This window comes from Varanus komodoensis, unplaced genomic scaffold, assembly GCF_004798865.1.
Source record: "Varanus komodoensis strain SLA01 unplaced genomic scaffold, ASM479886v1 scaffold1, whole genome shotgun sequence".
Lineage (NCBI taxonomy): Eukaryota > Metazoa > Chordata > Lepidosauria > Squamata > Varanidae > Varanus > Varanus komodoensis.
The window spans coordinates 40,436,611-40,453,342 of record NW_025335268.1 but is presented as its reverse complement, the minus strand read 5'-3'; the positions used below and the strand labels follow the sequence as shown (position 1 = coordinate 40,453,342).

Below are 16,732 nucleotides of genomic sequence, written 5' to 3'. Positions count from 1 at the left end.
TTCACACATAGTATGAATTTGATAAGCTTCACATAGTATGAATTTGATAAGCTTCATTGAAAAATGAAAAAGGGAGGCTATCTAAAACAGCTGCAGTTTGCAAACCCAAAACATCTTTCAATCAACAATTGATGGGTTTACTTAAGAAATACTGAACTGTCTATAGAATATGCACTCTGCTTAACTGATAAAGGCACAATATACATTAAACCAAAACTGAAGGTTATATTTAGACACTGCTACAATCAGACACAAAACTTTTATTATCTTTTACTGGGGATGAGAAAAGAAGCAGATACTTCCTTGAAGAAGCTTTCCTTGTCAATTCTAAGCTGGCCAAAGCAGATATTTAGTGGAACAGAGAACTGCAAAGTGAACTCAATGGACTATGTGAACAAAAGGAAAGGAAACAGAGTACTGTGCATTTTTAGACTGTAGGAAGGAAATTAATTAAGTCCTTGCACTGGCCAAAAGAAGATTTGGATAAGCAGAAAAATAAATTACTCCTTCAAACACTGATAGAATTACAGGAATAGCCCGAGTCAAACCTCAGGGAATACACTGCAAAGGCAATCAAGCTTAAATCCTGGAGAAAACACTGAAAATGAGGACTAAATGGTGTGTGTGTTGTGGGGGAAGGGATTGAAGACAAGTATATAGCCTGATGTTCCCAGCTGGCTGGCCCAAGTTGTACCTACACATGGCTGACACAAAATTATTGTGGGGTTGTGCAGTGTGGGTGGGTGGCGGGGAGGACACATAGCTGCTATTCTATCAGTTTGAGAATTACATAAATACAATCCAAGCATGGGCATCTGCAGACATTTTTCTAAGGGGAGCTGCATGGGACTTTGTGGCTGTAATTCACATGCATAGTGGATGTCATACCACTACCACACACCCAAACATTTCCCTTCTGTGTTTGTTTAATGTCACATTCCATGACATTTAGAAGCCTAGACAGAACAGTGGAAGATACTGGAAACTGAACAATGCTAATGCATAAGAGTATTAATTCAAGAAGCATCATGAACTCTAATTAAACTCTGTTTGGAATGAGGGATTAAAAAGGAACCACATAGCTTGGAACAAGAAGGAAAAAGCCACATGCATGAACACAATACAGCTGTCTTAAGAATATAATTAGATATTGGAGGGCATCAACTTTATCAGAACATTGCCAACATCACATGGTTTGTGTAGGAATTATTTCCTTCATCATGGAAATGCTGGTGAATCTTCTCAAGATCAGTTGACCCTGATCGCATGCCTTCCAGATGTTTTGCCCTACAACTCCCTGTATTACTGACCATTGGTATGTTAGCTGGGCCTGATGGTAACTGAAGTCCAAAGCATCTTGGAGACACTAGACAAGGCAAGGAAGCCCTTAGGCCAAGGACCATTTCAGGGATGAAAGGTAAGGTTAACTTGGAGTATGTGGTCCCAGTGAGCTTGCATTCCGTTTCTAGGCTCTGCTGTGCAGGCAACACAAATAGGTTCAGGTACCTTCACAACAGGGCTATTTATTACTCTAACACATGAGAAAACATTAACTTCTGAGGAGGTACATAGCACATTGTCTCAGTTTGAAGGCCTGCAATAAGGGGAAGACAGGGGAGAGAAAGTGACAGATAAATGGGGAGAGACCTCGCTTCATTCTCCTACAAAAGCCAAAAAAAAAAAAAAAAAAGCAGGCTCACGTAAAGCTATATCCTCATAAGAACCCTAGCCAACCCTTCAAATATGGCACTGCTGTTGTAATGATGGCTAATACAATTTCAAAGCTCAAGCTGCATTTTCCTAAAGTCAGGAAACTGGACATTAATAATGGACTGCACTACAGAGTTGCCACATTGTACTCTAACCCTCTCTGGGGTTAAGTAGCAACACCAAGCAATTTTACACAGCCCACCCTTTCTCAGCCACACTCCTGCTTCCTGTAATGTGGGTACATATCATTATGATGAACACAGGTGTGTACACACCTGCCCAATCTCAATTATCAGGCTAAATCTAGCAATCTGAAAAAGAGGCCTAATTTCATGCCTTCACTCTCTCTTACACACAAGGGCCCTTCAGACATTTGTATCTGTGATGGCAAACAGATGTCACAACTGCGACAGTGGCCAGTACTTGATGAATTCTGTTGCCTTTCGGTTGCAATCTCATTGTAAAGGGATACTACATATTATTAAGCAGACAGATTTGTGTCAATTTCATGGCTCCATCATGGTTAAAATGCCTTTGTGAAAAGTGCACCAGGAAAGTGCATGAGATCCAGTTCTGCTGTTGCAGCAAGCACTGGGCCAAGAAACAACATTTTGGTGACATGTTGACAGTGAGATTCTGCCCACAGCAGTAGCAATCTACATTGCAGTGCCTGCAGGGAATCATAACAACTGTGCAAGCTCACAAGTTGTGAAGTTTTCTGTAGCCAATCACATGCCCAAACATTTTACTTTTCTGACACAGTGGCTCAAGAAACTGGATCAATTCTAAGGACATATAAAGTGCACAGTGGGGTTATGAATGCATGCCTTTGCCATTTAACTACATTGCTACATAAATCTTAAGAATAACAAGTTTCCATAAAATATATGGTGTTGGTCTATGTTCAGCACAGTGTGTTAAATTTGTTATCATTTTTGAATGAAAGGCATCATCAAAATTCCTATATTCATATATTTTACTTGTAAGCAATAACTTTCTGCATACATTTGTCTATTTAAAGAATGTGATGGTGTTGAGAATTATGGGGGTGGGGGGAAACCCAAATTCTAATAACTTTATAAGAAAAGTTGTAGTCATAATAATTGCCTATACTACTATAGGAAAATACGTATACTACAAGAAGATTCTGGGTTTGGTATATTGTATAATTTAATATTAATATAACGATAACAGCCGTTCTTGTGATAAAGCAGGGATGGACACATACAGCCACCACTGAAGGTCTTCAACTCATTGTGCACATTATCCAGACAAAGCTGAACATTTAATGTTGTGATCCTTTATTCTCTTATTGGACCCAGTGGTTCTTACTTCTAAGTAGATATAAGATTGCACTGGAAATCTGCAGTGCTAAAAATGCTTGCAAAGTGTCACTGAAGTCAGTTGGATTTACTTCTGAGTAAACATGCACAGGCTCACACTGCGAGTCAGGGATTTCATTAGGATAAAGAAACATGCTAAATTTTTCCATTTATATCTGTAGGCATTTGCTTGGATAAATTCATATATATGTGAGCTTTTCTATTTTAAAATATTTTAGTTTTAATTTTAATTTGTATCTAAATCTGCATACAATTCTGTAGAAAAACAGTATACAAAAAATAAATGCTGAGATTTATACATTCTTTTCAATAGACTTCAGTATGTAAAACTCATGGTAATTGTTGCCTGAGCATTGCTCTCTTTGACTAATTCTGTAATGTACTCTGTTGCAAATTCCAATAATCTAACAAGGAAAAGGGTTTCTTCTTGTCTGGTTTTACATCTTAAGACTAGGTTAATAGTTTTGTGAATTATCCAGATAGCTTTAATATTGGTGGTATAAAGTAAAACAATAAATATCTTGAATTGTCTTAAATATTTCCTTGACTTTAGTTACACTTTGCCTTGTTATCCAGGACACTATATCTAAACTTCTCACAGTTTCCTGGCCTACCTAGACAACACAATGACATGATAGAATTTAGAGCAGACTGGACTAAAATAATTCCTGCAGGTAAACATCTATACATTTGGGGGGAAAGTTCATACACTGCCTGCTCCATGCTCTTTGATTCTCCTTGCAGATACTTGTTTTTTCATGTGAACATTCCAAACTGTGATCTTTCACCTAAAGTTTAAGTTGAACATTTTACTTTAATATGTCAGATTACTATCTTTTTAATCCCACCTCATTCAGCCACAAGTCTAAACCAGGCCTCAGATCATTCAATTTCATGCTTGAAATGGTTAACAAATGGGGACCTAAGAACTCTTGAGTCAGTAATAGTATTGACTGTTCAAAAGCCTGAGTATTTTATCCATAATGCAGTTTACTAAGGCAAAAAGTTAACTATGTTTGTAGCCACTGATTTCAGTTGGATATCTCAGTAGATTTGCCTTGGATTATTTATTTAAAATTTTTGTATACCATCCACTACCAAATAGTCTTGGGACAATCTTAAAAAAAACCAAAGTAAAGCCAAGCATCCATTCTGTACAATAAAGCCCCAATTAAAATTATGACCAAACTGTCCATCATTACCTGGGTGCAGGAAAAAGTTTTAGGCTTTATTCCCATATTCATTCATGGGAGTAAGTCTCATTTAAATAAGTTGGGCTTGTTGATTAACAGCTTTATAATTTAATGTATAAAGTATAAATCTTAATCACATTAATAGGCTGATGTTTGTTTTCACACATGAAGCTTAGACTGGACTTGTTTGCAGACTTGCTTCAGAAGGAGTTTGTTTTTATTTGACTTTATTAACAGCACATTCAACTTTGGCTATTGGACAATACAGAAATATAATAAACAAAGGAGCAAGGTTGTACAAAATGCAATAATGCATGACACCAACAGGTGTGTTTCCTTTGCTGAGGGGATATACCCCTTCCTCTTTTTTTCATTTCACATAAATTTTATTGATCCTTTTAACAGCACAGGACAGAGCCAATCAGGTTACTTCTTGAAGATTATGGTAAGTGTCTGCAAGATGAGGCAAAAAAGGCCCTGGAACAATGCTGGTACATAGCTGCACACATGAAGCACATGCTCACAAAGCATTTTGATAAGTACATGCAGGATCAAGATAAAATCTCTTGGAGAAAGCTTGGTGGAGAGGATCAAGGTAAAAGTTCAGTGTTGGTAAGCAGCTGCAGCACTAGGGTAAATGATCATATGGCAATAAAGGTTACCAGTAGCAGGATCAGATGTCTTCATGATGGTGTTAGACGTATTAGGTGCAGCTGAAGGATGATTTGTTAATGAGTTTGCTGTGGAAGTGAACAAATCTTTTATTATCTACTTGTAGCTGCCATTTTAATACTTCAGCTGTTTGGCCTTCAATGGAACCAAAAGCTCTTCCTACCTTTCTTCTAATCACTTTTGTACTTTCTAGAATTGGTTCCTTTCTCCTTTGGCTCTTTCCAGCCAGCCCTACTAAACCTTTAACTTTCTAACATCAAAACTTCTACCTGCATTTCTGCTCATCTCCTCCTCCTCCTCCTCCTCCCTCAGTTAGTGTAAGAACTCTCCGTAGGAAAACAGTTTAAGTTTTTGGGTGTTTATGGCACTAAAAGAACAGGACTTGGAAAAGTCTTTAAGGAATCCTATAGAAGCTGTCTGTAATGGGAAAAGGCCCCATTATAGACAATACACTGAAAATGCCAGGTAATTTTACACTTCATGTTAAAAATGCCTTGAGCCTTTCAGGGAGTAAATAAAAATCTACTTGAAAAAAGCAATAGCTTGCACACATGCTGGCTTCAACCTGTATGCTTCAAAACAAACATTACAAAATGAAATGTCATTATCAATATCTCTTGCAGAATTTAATATACAAAGTGTTTCATGGGTGTTATATATAGATCCCTCTGATTTAAGCTCAAGGAAACCAGAGGTTTGCCCAAGGTCACTCTAGTGGAAAGCGTTTGTTAGGAAACTTAGGTCTTTTCCATACAAGACCTCTGCCCCTACTCCTTCTACTCCATCCAGGCAAAACTAATTACCGGCATCGACACAATCCTTTCACCCTCATTGCTTTCTACTTCCGTCATCCCTTTCATACCAGAAATCTTTCAAGAACATCACTCCAACATTGGCATCCCTTCAAAAAATCAAGCACACGATCCCTGTCCATTTTCGCCGTTTTATTGCTCCTTGCCTCCAGATCCGTTTCTTCTATTCCACATCTTGAACACTGCCAACCTGATTAGAAACACAGAAAGCATTATTTATATTGGAATAAAGATAACGCGCGCTCCACCGGTATGACCGTGTGATGTTCCCCGGCGGCCCTGCGGACTAGTGGGGATTACCCTAAGGGCCGTCACCGGGCTCTGTAGTCGCGCTAGCAGCAGGCGCACGGTCGTGGACTAGAATACGCTGAATCAGCGCATGCAAACTATGGGGGAGGGGAATTAAAATGAAGAATGGCCCCAAGACAGTCATTGTCTAGGTAGACCTCCACCATTAGTCCTTCGGGGTTACTGCACTAGGCCCTGTGCACTTTGACTATGAAGCAAGCCCCCCAACTAGCGGGGCTTACTCTCAGCCGAGTGCGCACCGGACTGTGTGCAGCCTGGCTAGGAGAAGCAACGTGCTTGGCCCAGTCCGCCCCAGTGCACGCTTATTCGGAAAGTGCATGCCTCTGAATTTTTTTTTAAAAAAAGCTTACTCCCGACGTCAGCGCGCGCCGGGGATTACAGCCCCAAATCCCCCTTTCTCCTGTTGCCAGAACCGGGCATTAAAGAGCAAAGCACAACAAAAACAACCACCCAAAAGCAACGACATCCGGGTGCTGCTCGAGGCCTTTTAGCGCGCATGCTCCGCGGGGTTCGTTTCTGCTTTGCCACCACCAGCAGCAGTTTAAGGAGGCAGCAGCAGCAGCTGCCACAGTGGTGGTGGGGAAGAAGACGGTCCTGCTGCCGCCTCACGGAGGGGGTTGCGTTTCCGTGTTGTCAGGCGAAAAGGGAATAGGCAGGGTAGGGAGGAGGCAACGGAAGCCGGGGCAGCTTCGCAAGAGGATGGTTGTGGGGGCGTGTGACAGCCAGCGGCACTACCGCCGCCGCCACCGCGAAGCGCCGCAGGTGACACTCCTGGGGCAGGAGTCGCACTGAGGGGAGCACTGCTGGCGAGGCGACCCGCCAGAGGCAGCCACCGTCCGCGGGGGAGTTGGAGCGGCGTCTGAGGCAGAGGGGGAGAGCGAGCGAGGGTCGGAGCTGGCGGAGCGGGGGACACATGGTTGGATGACAGCCGCGACAGTTGCTGCTCCCGCTATGCGAGACTGGCAGGAGAGGAAAGGGGTGGGCAGAGGCTGAGGCTGTCGTCGCGGTCGCTTCTCGGTTCGCAGCCGCGCGAGCGGAGGGGCGGGGGAGGAGGCGAGAGCGAGCGAGCGAGCGAGCCACAGGGGCAGACGCGGACTCGGCTCGCTCGCTCGATAGACGCGCGGCGGCGGCGGCAGAAGCAAGCCGAGGAGCGGGCGCGGGGGGGGGGGTCCGAGCCTGTGGCGAAGAGGGCCCAGGATTGGGGCTTGGACGGAGAGGCGCAGTGAGGCGAGGGAAGGAAAGCCTGCAGGAGGTGGCCTGAGAGGCCTTCCAGGAGTCTAGAGGAAAGGGAGGGCGGGCGCTGCTGCTGCAGCAGCTGGCGGTGGTCGTAGGACTCCTGGCGGGGACTTGCGAGAGGAACGGGAAGCTGCCGTTTCCCGGCTTTGCGTGCCTGTGAGCGCCCAGGGCGGCAGCGGTAGGAGGAAGCGCTGCTTCTGCTGCGTTAATCTCGCACTATATTTATTTACTCCGTGCCTCCCTCCCTCCTTTCCCTTCCTGTTGTGGCTCTTTCTTCTTCCTTAATCAGGTCCACTCCCTTCCTTACCTGAAAAGGGTGGCAGCTCTTTGCCCCTGTAAATTTGTGGCTAGCTTTGGAAGCCTCTTTCCACCCGCACTGCTCCTTCCCTATCTATGCACATGATGAGGATTGGATGAAGGGAAAGGAGACAGAGAAAGAGACGCTTCTTCTTGGTATCTCCCCCCATTGGGACCCGGCATTCCGCCGCCTGTTCTTGCCTCCCTCGGCTCGCCTCTGCTGTGGTTTGTATGAGGTGTGTGAGATAAGGCGGGAATAGGAGCCACGGCAAGAGGGGGGTGGAGAGGGGGAGGAGGCGGAGGGGGGAGAAGAATAGGGTGCGCCGCCGAAGAGACCATGAGGAAATTTAACATCAGGAAGGTGTTGGACGGCCTGACAGCGGGCTCGTCGTCGTCCTCTTCGGCTTCCTCCTCCACGCAACAGCAGCAGGCTGCAACCCGAGAGAACGACATCCAAGAGACCCTACAGTCCGAGCACTTCCAGCTCTGCAAGGTGAATGCTGCAGCCGTTAATAGCCGGCTGGGAAGAAATGGGGGTGGGGGTGGCGAGGGAGAGAGTGGAGGATGATGTAGCCATGATGGGTTCTGCAGGCTCTGGACTCTTATGCTTCTAAAGCTGTCAATTTACTTTTTTTAAAAAAAAAATTTGGGGGAGGCGCAGGGGGGAGCAACGACGTGGATGACGCTATGATGGACTCCAGGCTTTTATTGAGAAACATCTTTCTCCTGTGAGAATTTATCCCATCTGCATTTTAGGCTGTTCCTAAAATGCATACATATATTTCAGTTGCTTTTTTCCCAGAGAGAAGGGTGTAATAAGTGCATAGATCTGAGGACTGCTAGAACGTCTTTCTGATGGGATAAGGGCACAGGCTACAAAATTTTCTGCATTGTTGGCAGTACAAGCTTTGTATAGGCATTTTATCTGGCTTTTGCAAATTTAATTCACCAAACAGACAGTGCTAATAGCTCTTTAAATATTTAGGATAGGGATGGAAAGTTGTTGATTATTATTAACAATAAAAACAACATTTCTGCTCAGATAAGATAGGGCAAATGCAGTTGAAGTCTAAATTCCAAAATGATGATGCAGCAGATTAATTCACTGGCTGTGCCAAAATGAAATACAGAATGATGTGTATGTTAATGCTCATCTCTACCTTTACAACACCTGTGGCCTGAGCAGCTGTAGCTTGGCTTGCTTGTGGATTGACTACTTTTTCCAAATAATGGAGTGGGAGTGAGTGTTAATCTTGAAGATTAAAAAAGCATTCATGTTTGACTAGCACTGTCCTATGTTTTCTTCCCTGTATCCCCATATAAGTTAGATGAATTAGAGATTCAAGTATAATACTTGTGTTTTATTAATATAAGCCTATATATGAGGAATCTTTTGTTAGAATGTCTCATTACCATATAATGCTGGGCTGAGATACATTTAATTGTAAAGAGAAGAGATGGAGTACCATTGCAATGCATAGCTGCAGAAGTATGTGTAAGAGGTTTGTCTGGTTTTTTTAAAGCTACCCTGGAGTAGGAGGTTTATGTCATTCAAGGCCTTCTTCAGAGAAATAGTGATAACTCTCTGAAGAGCCATTTTAATAATTAGTGGTCATTTAATTTACAAGACTGGTTGCATCATCACTTTTCTCAGGGATTGTCTCTGATTTTAATTCAGATGTCTTAACCACAGCTATTTCTGGGAAGAATTACAGATTAGGGTGGGAATACAATAAAGGTGAAAGATGAATTGGTGGATGTTTAGTTTAAATATACATGAGTGGCATCAAATTAAAGTTTCATTTTGATGTCTCTATGTACCCATTTTTCTCCAGTAAAGAGTCATTTAGATCATTTTGTTTTCTTAAATACTTGTTCCTTAATTAAGTGAAAGTAAAATGAAATCACTTCTCTCTAATATATATATTTTTTTCTTGATGCTGCCTGATCCATGATTGCTTCACTACTCTGACTTGACAGACTGTACGCCATGGGTTCCCCTATCAGCCTTCGGCTTTGGCTTTTGATCCTGTTCAGAAGATACTTGCCATTGGGACTCAGACTGGTGCTTTAAGGCTGTATCCTTTTATAATTTTCTAAAAAAAGAAAATTACTAAGAAGACTGTCGTTGTGTACTGTATAGTACTGGAGTTACTGTGATAAGGCACTCTGCAAGTCAGGTATGCATTTGACTGGGGGACTGGGGTTTCCTGTTTCTTTGCATTTACTGTTGTCTGATGCAACTGTACCAGAACATCAAATGTATCATAAGATTTTCTTTTTTCAGTAGCTGTCTGTCTGGTCCATTTGGGATGCATAAACTGGAAACCTGAATAAAGCTCACATAGTCTGTTACACACTTTTAATGGTTTAATAATTCCTTACTGTTAAAGAAATGGTTCTCATGCAGAATATATAGAATCTGTACAGTAATTATTTTTAACAAAGTTTAATTGCGAATGAAGTTGAGATTTTTGCATTTAGAAGAATTTGTATTATGTTTTTGACACAATGTTTATGCTACAAATAATTTTAGCATGTTTCTTTAGATGTAAAATGCTTCCTTATAAGTTTTATGGTAAGTGAAATAAGATTGTGCTTGTGACACCAAACCTCAGAACTGACAAATACTAAAACCAGTTTTTTCATAGCCAATTTAAGAGACTAAAACAATTGAGAAAACAGATAAAGTATTGCACATGATTTGCCACTAGTGTTGGTCAAACATGTGTTAAAAAGTTTGATGCCACAGTAATAGTTGTGAAATTTAGCATATTTTATATGTATGGTTATTGGTAATTAAGGGTTTAGATTTTATGCTGTTTGGCTGCATGACTAACTATGTTAATAGAAAAATGTTGAGTTGCAAAAAAAGTAGCTTGTTTACCGAAGTGAACTGAGTAGATTGAGTTATTAAGTGGTGTCATTCTTCAGTAGAAGCTTTTCCTGTGATAAACAAAAGCAATTCTTTTGGGGATGGAGTAAATGCACAGTAATGATCTCTTCAGCTGTGGCAGTGCCTAGAATTACAAAGTTTGCAACTCTGTCTACATTTAACTGAGAATACGGAACATTAAACAGGCTTATTAAAATAAAGTGGTTTTTTATTTTATTAATTTAAGGATATTGTGCTTGGAAAAAATTGTGGTGGTAACATTTTGTTATTTTTTTACTAACTAGAAAATATGCGGGGGGGGGTTAGTAAACTTTGTTAGCATTGCAGGGTTATACCAAGTAGAAATATTATGTCAGCAGAAAAAAACTGCTTTTAGAATAGGTTTGCCATTTCCCCCTGTACACACCATGAATCCCTCTAATTTACTCTGGAAAGTTGAAACCTTCTGGAGAGATTTAGGGTACGTGAGGAAAGAAAAGTCAGAGAAACTCAGTTGTGGGAATAGGCTTCCATTCACATGAAGTTGACTAAGCCGAGTACATATCTGGCAGAATTAATACATTCTAGAATGCGTTTATGTGCAAGTTTCAGACTCCCAATATTGAATCTATATTTCTCTTTACAAATTAAAAAATATCAAGCTTTCACTATGTGCAGCAACTTTACTCTGGCAGCAGCTGACTTTGGCAGTAGCGACTCTTCTCCGTTGCTGCCAAAGTCAGCAGCATGTGGCAGCTTCTAAAAAATTCTGATTTTTTGAATGGGAACATCAGGGTTCATGCACTGAGTAATCCAGATTAAAGATTGGTCAGTGTGTTCATGCTGATGCTCATCATTGGACAAGGCAAGCTGTAAGTAGGCCCATTAATGGAAATCGCTCCTCTTGGCACTGCTTTTTGTGAAAAGGGATCCTGCTCCTTTTTTTCATGGAGTCTGTAGAAGTGATGAAGGATTACAGGAGTTTGTACTTAGAGTGAGTCACTATAGAGCAATCTTTGGAGGAGAAAATAAGAGTACAGATTCAAATGTTTACTAGGAGTTCTACTATAAGATCCTTATTTATGTAATGATAGTCCTATACTTTGGAGCTGGACAAAACTGCAACAAAGGTAGGAATTGTCCTTAATTGATAATGTCAGTGGCAAGCTTTCAGTATTTATGGCTCTGTTCAATCTGCCTTATGGATATTAAATAAGTATATGTGTTTGCTATCACATTTGTAGAAAAAATAGTTTTAGATTCTGGGGAGGGCACTCTAGCATGCTTTTTCAATCCCCACTTGAACAACAAATGGAACTGCTTCTAGGTTTGATCTCTTTGTTGCTTTCTTAGGTATACCCTGTAAGAGAAGAGGGGTTGCACAGCACTTCTGTAGGGTGAGAGTAGAGCGTGTTGAGAATTATGTACAAGAATACTTGCAAGTCTGAGAGAATACTAAATTTGGCATGCATATTTCTTTGTCTTCAGCTCCCCAATGTAAGGGTGCAAGTCAGTAGACATTTTGAGTCTAGGACAGTGGTGGCGAGCCTATGGCACATGAGCCAAGTCGCCCTAGCATTGCCCCAGCAGCTGAGCATCGGATAACAACACGCATAGGGGCCATGCGCATGCTCAGAAAGGAGTAGCGGTGCCAGGTGATGCCTTCACGAGCCGCGACTCATTAGCTGCGACTTGTCCAAGCTTTCGCATGGCCGGTCAGTGCTCTGCCAAGGAGATATATATTTGCTTGGACTGGCTGTGAGTTGTTTTTTCTAAACTAAAACCTCAGTTTTCAGGTTTTATTGCAGTGTTAACATTTTGCGATAAGTGGGTTTGGGCACTCGGTCTCTAAAAGGTTCACCATCACTGGTCTAGGGAGATGTTTTGGAGCTAGAGAGGACAAACATGTATTGTTCTTATGCCTTAAAGTCAGCTTTCTCAATCTGGTGTTTTGCAGATGTGTTAGACTACAGTTTCCGAATGTTAGGAAAAAAAATATGATCTACCATTTCCTTTGGTAGCCTGTTACTCTCTTAATCTGTTTCTTTCAAAAAAAAAAAAAAAGGGAAAAAAAAGAAAACCTAATTTCAGCATTTTTTGGCCCTTGAGATTTAAAAAGCTTCAGTTTCAGTGGCTAGAATACATCTTCTCAGATTTACATTAGGTAGCATATACACAGCATAAGAATGAACTTTGTTACATCCCTGGAATGTTTAGAATGCAAGATAAATTCAAAATGTATTATTCAGGTCACAGGACAAGTTAAAAAGGCAATGTATTTTTTCCCATTGAATTATTTGCCTTTGTGTTAGTAAAGTTACTTCATTCTCTTTGAAAATGGTGCTTCCTGGAGCTTGTGTTCAGAGTATGAGGTAACAACCTCTTTCCTCATTGTGCTTAGTAGTTGTTTACATGCTAATAAATCAACATTAGTTTTCAGCATTTTTATAATATAGACCTTTTAAAAAGATCATTAGCATATCTCTTAACTCAGTGTGAATCTTTGCTGATAATATAACAGAAGTTTGGTGATCTTGTGTTCTGGTGATAATCTATAATGACATTATTACAAATGGATTAGGTTTTGTAGCTTTTTCTGTCCTCTTACTTATGGGCTAATCTCCAGTCATTCTTTACAGGGGGCAAGCGTAGTCTCAGTTATTTCAATCATAATGCATATGTTTGAGAACTCCCTATCCAGTATCTTTTGGCAATGAGAATGTCAGCATTCATTGGACCACCGTAGTTTAAAGATTATGTATACAGGCAGTATCCAAACAGTTACATGAAGTACTCATTTTAACCACCCGTATTTTTATAGTCCACTTGCTTATCTTGATGACTTTTAAGCACTGTACACTACTATTTGAAGGTTTTCTTCCATTTCTGTGCTCATTTACAATCTCCCTCCATCCTCAACATGAATAGTATGGTATTTCACTTTAAAAGTGCTATATGTCAGTATTTTAACGTTTTCAAAGCCAGAAAATGCACAGGGATTACCTAAAAGGTCAATGCAAAAAATATGCTAAAAATGATGCCTCTTTTAGTGTATTTAGAGAAAACATGCTCAGCTTTGATGGGTTTGATAGGCTGTCTCATGACTCATGTCGAATCCATGTCCTTTAAAGATAGAAGATAGTGTTAAGGGTGTTGGTATAAATGAAAGATTGTAAGATATATACATACTGCACTATGTGGCAATATTATGCATTTGTAAGTCAGATACAGTGCTACTTCTAGTTGCAATAATTTACTAGGAGTCATCAGTCATTTGCTAGGGGCTATCTATCTGGAAGTATCCATCACCCCCAATGTCTTCATTAAGCTCATCCAAACTTTCTGTGACAGCTTTCTTGAAGAAACAGTTTCTTTACACTGAAGTTTCATTAACTTGAAATCGACAACATTTCAAGTTGCATTTGAAAACAACTTTTGCTGTTCTCACAATCCACTTGAATTTGTCTTCCTAACTTTACTGTTTTCTGTTTCTTTGTAGTTGTAGAGCCAAAAATATAACAGCTTCACAGATCATAACTCTGGAAAGCACACAGTTCTAGACTTGCTGATGTCCTGTAATGGAGCAAGCCTGGAAGCATTATAACGTTGAAAATATAGGGGTGTGTTAGACTGTGCACTTAACTTGGACCAGCAGAATCCTGTGTGTGGGTGGTGGGGCAGTTTCCTTCCTATACATCCAAGTTGCTAAAAGTATTTGGACCTTAGAACAGCTGTATGTGTAATCATCTGACTGCCCTTTCCTTTTCACAGTGGATGTGTGTGTGGCGGGGGGCAGCGGTGATTTCGTATTTTGTGGCATAGTGCAAGAGTGGGACTGGGTCCTGGCAACCCCAATTTTTGACTTCACTGCTAAGGTCAAGGAAACTTGCCAACTGCCCCACAAAACTTGCTTTATTTGCTTACTTTAATGTAATCCAAGTAATGGTTTAACAAATGTACTAAAGGATGCTTTTTCGTTTCAATTGAAATGTTTATTGTGAGATTCAGACTAAAATCTCTTCCTTTCCTTTTTGTCTTGCCCCATGTAGCTGATAACTCATTCTTAAGAAACAGATTCTTAGTTTAAGCACTGTTTTGAAAACTGATGAAGGATCAGCAAGGTTTAGAAGCTTGGGAAAAGCATTCTTCTGATAATGTTGTCAGATTGGTTGCTTTTAACATTAGCCCTTCAGTGATGGAGGGAAGCTACTGAAGAGAGCTGAGGTACCTGCTTTCAATGGGATAATACTTTTGTATGCTGCCTATATTGTATTAACTTTGCGTCTCCTGTATGCTCATACTATAAACAGCAGTGATGTTTTAGAAAATCAGAGGTTCTTGGGCAAAAGCCTGCCTTGTAATCCATACCCTCTGACCTGGAAACTTAATCTCCTATTTAATGATTCCTCAGTGGCATTCATTCTTGATCACTTTGAATGTTCCAAGTCATGGAAAACACCATGGTTGAACAGATTAAAAGCCACTGGGAAAAGAAGAGACAGGCTAGCTTCAGACAGCACAATAAACTCTACTCAAAGATTGCATTTGGATTGAGTGTAAGTTGTTGTTGAACTGATTGTAGCTGAAATGTAGGTTGTTGCATTGTCCATACAGACAGGCTGACAAACCGTGGTTTTTTTAACCAGAAACAACCCATAAAGACAACATGTTGAGTGGGTTTATACAACAAGGTGGTTTTTTTGTGCAAATTTGTCTTTGTGTCATCCGAATTCTGCCATGGTATTTCAGTGTGATATACTTGCTTTTGAGAAACCACAAAGAAACAATGGTCTATTTTGTGATTACTTGGTACCATGATTGGTTATAGTGTCACCTGAACTGGAAAACATAGCTTGTTGTGATATGAGGCAAGAACAATAGGGTCACTTGGCAAAAGCAGACAGTTTCATCTCTTGCTAAGTGAATGGCAACAAGAGAATGCTACTGACAGTTGCCATTTAGTGTAGCTGTCAGAGATGGCTCCATTCCTTCTGCCCTAAAGATCTTCATTGGAGTAGGAGTGAGTGCTCAGCTGGTGGGTGCAGGGAGACGAGCAACACCACTCGGTTGATTCCCCTACCTCCACCTCTCATGTATGGAAGAAGGAGAGATGGTAATCAGGTGAGTGGTGACACTGAATTGAGGGCTGCATGCTTCAGTGGATTCTCCATGTGTCACCCCTTCTGCACATAGCAGAGGGAACCTCCTTGCACAACTGCAGGGGTGAGAAGTGGCTAGCAGTGCTGCTGAAAGGAGCAGTGCTTCTCAGTTGATACTCCTTTGCTCCTTCTGCAAGTGTCAGAGAGAAACTCCTTGTGTGATACATGAGCAACAGTAGGAGCAAGAGGCAGGTGAGCTGAAGCTTTTAGTTGGGGGCTGCGCACCTGCACTGTCCCTTTCTCATGAACAAGAGGTAAGGCACTCTTGCAAGGAAGCAGGAGGGGCAAGAATCAGCTGGGTAGCAGTGATGGAGGGAAAACAGCAGTCGTACCCCCTTTCTCACTCTGGTTTGCCAGAAAGGTGTCTCCAATCCGTTGCTTCTCTGGCAAACAGTAGTGAGGATTGACGACAACAGAGGAATTCACTGAGGATTCATGCACTGCTGCCCAGCTAATTTTATAAGATGGGAAAGTCATTTATTTATACCATGCTTATTCCCAGTGTTGGGACTTAAGGCAATTCACAACATTAAATACTTAACAATTAAAATTTTCATAGAAATGTACAAAACTTAAAAATATAAATTCACCAGAATAGTATTAATTTTTTTAAAAAAAATACCCAGCTTAAAAACACTCAAAGCAATGTTGAAGAATAGAAGTAGTACAGCACAATTTTACAGACCCAGATCATTCCCAAATGCCTATGAGAGCAAAAAAGTGTTTTCCCTGCCTTCAGAAACAAAACAGAGTGCATCTGTGTAGCCTTCTTGAGGTGAAATTCCTGAGCTTTGGGTCAGCCACTGAGAAGGCTCTTCCCTGGAAGGCTCTTCCCTGTCTACTAAGTGTGCCTCTGAAAATGGAGAAGGACTTCCCTAGAAGATCTTAGGGCATGGTCAGACTCATAAGGGAGAATATAGTCTTTCAGGTAGCGTGAATCTAAGCCATATATAGTTCATAAAGAGCACTTTGAATTGTTCCTGAAAACTGGGAGCAAGTGAAGCTGTTTGAAGAAAGGAGTTGTATGCTCTCTGTAGACAGCCCAATCAGCAGTCTAGCAGCAGCTCTATGAACCAGCAGGATTTTCCGAACACTCTTCAGAGGCAGCTGCACATAAAGTGCATCA

The 16,732-nt window shown here is 41.1% G+C and overlaps 1 protein-coding gene and 1 long non-coding RNA gene across 10 annotated transcripts in view; one reads left to right on the top strand and one right to left on the bottom strand.

Moving 5' to 3' along the window:
- Positions 1-2,874: 2,874 nt before the first annotated feature.
- On the bottom strand, positions 2,875-6,475 carry LOC123019939. Its single transcript, XR_006413993.1, has 3 exons — positions 6,390-6,475; positions 5,781-5,920; positions 2,875-4,986 (listed from the first exon to the last, which is right to left on the bottom strand). It is a non-coding gene; the product is annotated as an uncharacterized LOC123019939 (long non-coding RNA).
- Positions 6,476-7,095: 620 nt separating this feature from the next.
- STXBP5 (syntaxin binding protein 5) overlaps positions 7,096-16,732 on the top strand; it is a 159,264-nt gene continuing 149,627 nt past the window's right edge. For 3 of the 9 annotated variants that reach the window (XM_044423103.1, XM_044423114.1, XM_044423088.1), the window contains exons 1-2: positions 7,098-8,065; positions 9,553-9,650. In XM_044423103.1, the coding sequence (XP_044279038.1) occupies positions 7,910-8,065; positions 9,553-9,650 (254 nt within the window). In that variant the 5' untranslated portion in view covers positions 7,098-7,909. Of the gene's footprint in view, positions 8,066-9,552; positions 9,651-16,732 lie in introns of all 9 variants that reach the window. The other 6 variants (XM_044423071.1, XM_044423062.1, XM_044423096.1 and 3 more) reach the window with 3 other exon arrangements.